The sequence below is a fragment of the Vigna angularis genome, chromosome 2 (genome assembly GCF_016808095.1).
Source record: "Vigna angularis cultivar LongXiaoDou No.4 chromosome 2, ASM1680809v1, whole genome shotgun sequence".
Taxonomy (NCBI): Eukaryota; Viridiplantae; Streptophyta; class Magnoliopsida; order Fabales; family Fabaceae; genus Vigna; species Vigna angularis.
Window position 1 is genome coordinate 11,085,774 of NC_068971.1, and position 4,441 is coordinate 11,090,214.

The 4,441-nt window shown below is 33.6% G+C and overlaps 1 protein-coding gene across 3 annotated transcripts; it reads right to left on the reverse strand.

Annotated features, from left to right (window-relative positions):
• Window positions 1-733: 733 nt before the first annotated feature.
• LOC108327050 (uncharacterized) lies at window positions 734-3,939 on the reverse strand. 3 transcript variants are annotated; one of them, XM_017560735.2, is made up of 2 exons: window positions 1,813-3,939; window positions 734-1,129 (listed from the first exon to the last, which is right to left on the reverse strand). In XM_017560735.2, the coding sequence occupies exons 1-2, from the start codon at window positions 2,188-2,190 to the stop codon at window positions 1,124-1,126; spliced, it is 384 nt and encodes a 127-aa protein (XP_017416224.1). In that variant the 5' UTR covers window positions 2,191-3,939; the 3' UTR covers window positions 734-1,123. The 3 variants fall into 3 exon arrangements, with proteins under 3 accessions (XP_017416224.1, XP_017416222.1, XP_017416223.1); XM_017560733.2 differs by having other exon boundaries at window positions 1,830-3,938; XM_017560734.2 differs by having other exon boundaries at window positions 1,789-3,938.
• Between the last annotated feature and the right edge of the window lie 502 nt (window positions 3,940-4,441).

Genomic DNA, 4,441 nt, shown 5'->3' on the forward strand with positions numbered 1-4,441 from the left:
GGTAATTCATAATGTATAGAATTAACTTTTAAAAATGGTCTCTCATCAACACGGAAAACTCAAAAAACTTGATAAAAGTACAAGAAATGGTAGATAAGGCCCATTATAAATCTAGTAAAAAGGAAAAAAGTCATGGACCTCCCTACAGGATTCAACTTGAGAAGAGATTTATGAAAATCAAAATGTTGCTTGTCTTTCCATCCAAATTACAAAATCAAAACTAGGTTCATCATTAATTTTGCACCTCTAGGTCATGGAAGAAGTAGTTAGTGAAATACTTGTCTTTGAGGAAAAGCAAGGGCAAACCTCAGTGTACTTCATTAGCCACATTCTCCAAGACTTTGAAATGCCTTACTGAGTGATCGAGAAGGGGGGCATTGAATTGGTTACCTTGACTCGAAGACTAAGTCCTAATCATATTCACTATATAATTGGAAGGAAAAACTACTTTATATTCAAAATTCTTTAAAAAGTAGAACTCGTTGAATGAATAATTATTTGGTCAAATAAATTGTTATAGTTCAGAATCAAATATGAGCTAAGGGATAACTCTTAGCCAACATTATTAATGAGTTACAACCAAATATACTAACTGAAGAGCAATGGTGGGCATTGCATATGGATTGATTGTAAAAAAAAATGACGTAATGCAAAGTACTAGAAGAATCGAAAAATGTGTTAATTCAACAAACTCTTGATTTTGAACTTTCAACGACAATAAACAATAAGGGTATGAAACACTAATTGTTGAACTTCCCATTGTAAAAGCCATTAATGCAATGAAACTCTTATGTTGAAATGAAAAACAACATATTTTTTATCCTACTATTTACTATGCTACCTATTACTATGCAAGCTATTAATAAAAACCTATCACTACAATAGAAGAGAAGGGTAAAGAAATGGCTTATTGGTTTTAATCTCCTATGCTCACCCACTCTTTCCAGCAGTGTCTCCATGGCTTCCTTGCCTTCCTCCTTCCCAACTCTCTGTTGCAGCAACATCTCTCCTTCCACTGGCAGCTGTTGTGTGTGTGGCACTAGGCTAGAGATCTTTCCAAGCCTTTCTGCACTTTCCTCCTCCCAAATAACTGCCTTAGTGTATTCAACATTCTTTATTTCCTTTAATTCTGCACAACAATCAAGTTCAAAGTTAGGTGCATCTGTTAGGACTCTAAGTTCTGGCTGTATAACAGAATTTATCTCAATACAAATGGAGCAAGAACCAGATTCACAATCACATTTGAAATTCTCAAAAAACTATGTTAGATCAAAGTCTAATCCTAACTCTATAGAGTTCTCAGATTGCACAGTTTCTATATCAAGCTCAATACTGACATATGCATCATCAATAGAATCAAAGGTCAACTCAAGGCTACTTTCATTCAAAATTTCACCAAGGCAATCATCTATATTTGAGTTAAAAACAACAACATTTATATCAACATGTTCAATAGCTGAAACTGAATCAATAATTTTAGCATGATCATTCAAAACTGTATCAGTTTCAATCATAGACTCTATACAATCAATGTGCAGCAGATCAAAGGCATTTAAATGTACAGGTAATTTATGAACAGTAGTCAAGATCAGTACACAATTTATGAACAGTAGTAGAGATGTCAAAGTGCTCAATAGATTATAAAGAATCAAAAACATGTGTGTGCACAGGCATATCAATAACAGAATCCAGAACAGGTTTTATGGTTTCAAGTTTCAACAATTCAAAAGCATCAAAATTTACTTGAACCTCAGAAACATGTATAGGAATTTCAAGTTTAGAGTAAACCTGCTCAGGTTCTGCAATTGCTACCTCAATAGGATTCTCACCGGCCAGTTTGCAAATCAGCTTCCTTGCCTCTGTTGGAGTTCTGTCCAGCAAAGATCCTCCAGCAGCAACATCCACAAACATCCTCTCCTCAAACAATAGGCCTTCATAAAAATAGACTAAGAGCAATGCCTCTGAAATTTGGTGGTTTGGACAGCTTAAGTAGAGCATGTTGAATCTCTTCCAGTACTCATCCAGGCCTTCTTCTTGAAATTGCGCAATGACAGTAATCGCCCTTCTGATACTGGCCACTTTGATTGCTGGGAAAAATTTGTTCAGAAACCTCTGCTGCATCTCTTGCCAATTCCCAAAAGGTTGGTGCTGGTAGATGAACCAGTCTCTTGCTGCACCTTGCAGGGACATTGGAAATGCTCTCTTCAACACTCCTCTTCAGGAATTCTTGAAGGCTTCATGGAGGAACAAATGAGAATAAACTCTTTGACATGTTGGTGTGGATCCTCATGCTCCCATCCATGGAACTTGGACAACAGTCTTATAAAGCTAGCCTTCAGCTCAAAACTTGGTGAATGCTGCTCCTGAGTTAGGTAGGTGCACACCAGCTGGTGACCATTCTCTTGATTGTTCCAGGCCCTGTTCTAGACTATACTTCAAGAGGAGATTATACCAAGCACACAGAAAAACATGAAAAAAGAACCTAATAATAACAGCTTTCAGAATTAAAATCAAACACCAAACACACAAAACTAAGAACCATTACTCACACGCTACAACTTCAGAAGCAGAAACCTAAACACACAAAAAAAAAATACAAAAAGAAATAGACCTAAACAAGACTAACTAAACACCCTAAAACTTAATTTGCCGAGTCCCCGGCAACGACGCCATTTGTTGAAAGGCTTTTGGTTGCAAAAAAGTCAACAAACCTAAATTCTCCACTAATGTAGTATAGGGGCAACCTAGGATATCAATCCAAGGACTTGGTACTTATTAAGTTTAGAAATGTAGAATTATACCTAATTACTATTTACTAAAACTATCTAAAACTAGGTGGGGAAAATTAAAATGAATCTAAAGTAAGGAACTAGAAGATAATGCATGAGAAAAAATATAAAGAAATCGAATGCTTAATCCTAAAATGCAGATTCAGGAAAGAAATATGTAAGTAATTAATCCTAATTCTACTAAAGAGAAAATATAAAACTGAAATAGAATTGAAGCAAATTTCGTAAATCTATCATCTATCAACCCAATTGAAAAAAGAATCATACAAAGAATTTTGATAAGAACAATTTTCAGATTTAACAAATATTGATTTGGTGAAAAGAGTCTCAGTCACTATCAGGAAGACATCCTGTAAAATAAAGCCCACTTTGGGGTCTTTGAGTCCATATTTCAGAACTTGAAATGGTGACTCTCACTCAATTCATCAACCCAATATTTGTACAATCTAGAATCATGTCTTAGCAATTATCAAAAACATCATAAAACTACTCTAAAAGCAATAAGAAACATAATCAAAATATCAACTCTAATATGAAAACATCATCAAATTCAGAAACAAGTATCAAAAGAATGGAATCAATGCAAGAACCTAAAACATAAGCATAATCAATAAAAGTGCTGAAAAAGTAAATTCAAATGCAAGAAATGTAAATTGATTTGAAAGGCAATCAAAGAAATGTAAACTGGAACAAACAGAAACATAAACTTTGCATTTGAAAACTAAAATTGAAAATTACAAGATACCAGAGTTTCTCAAAATCGCACTTCCTATCACCCAATGGAAGGCTCCAAGAACTCAAGTGTAAAGCAAAGAACGTATCTACTCTACGAAAAACTGATAAAGCTAAAGCTAAAGACAAGAATTGAAAATCCTAAGCTAGGAACACTTTCAGTCACCCAATGTATATATTACAAAGAAAGTTCAAAAACAGAAAAAGAAAAGGGGAAAGGGGGAAGAATCGTTAACTGCCTTCGAAGCTTGTCCACGCTTTTCCAAGTAACCCTGCTTCGTTCTCCAACCGACAATCCAGCTCAGCAAAGCTCATCGAACCGATCAAGCTTCTAGACTAGCTCCTTTTTGGGTTGAGAACCTCTGTTAGCTCTCAAATCAAGGTGTTGCTCCCTCCACCACTCCAAGTGCTTCTGCATCTCTCCAGTATTTTCTTTTATTCCAAAAGTATTTTACACTTCTCCACTATTTTCTTTTATTCCAAAAATACCCTATACCTCCTTACTATCCTCAACAATCTTTCTCTTTTTCTCTCTGCAATAATGAAGCATTCATATGGCTTAGATTTAAACCTGTGAGATATTGCAAAATATAAAATTCAGAGAAAACTTCAATATTAGTGCTTTTACCACTTCCATTTTATAAACTTAAAAGTTAGATGCAAATACAAAATAATAAACATAATAATATTAATAATAAATAATATATTATTATTATTAATGCTTTTACCACTTCCATTTTATAAACTTAAAAGTTAGATACAAATACAAAATAATAAACATAATAATATTAATAGTAAATAATATATTATTATTATTATATACTAACTTTATAATGACGAAAGAACTAAATAAATTCAAAATCTTCAACAAATAACTTTTGTTTTATATTTTAAGTATTTAATAATATTTTTATATTATT

Coding starts and splice junctions, on each gene's coding strand:
- LOC108327050 (XM_017560733.2), bottom strand. CDS start 2,190: ATGTCCCTGCAAGGTGCAGCAAGAGACTGGTTCATCTACCAGCACCAA. Junction 1,130..1,829: donor GCTGATTTGCAAACTGGCCG/GTGAGAATCCTA, acceptor ATTGTTGTGCAG/AATTAAAGGAAATAAAGAAT.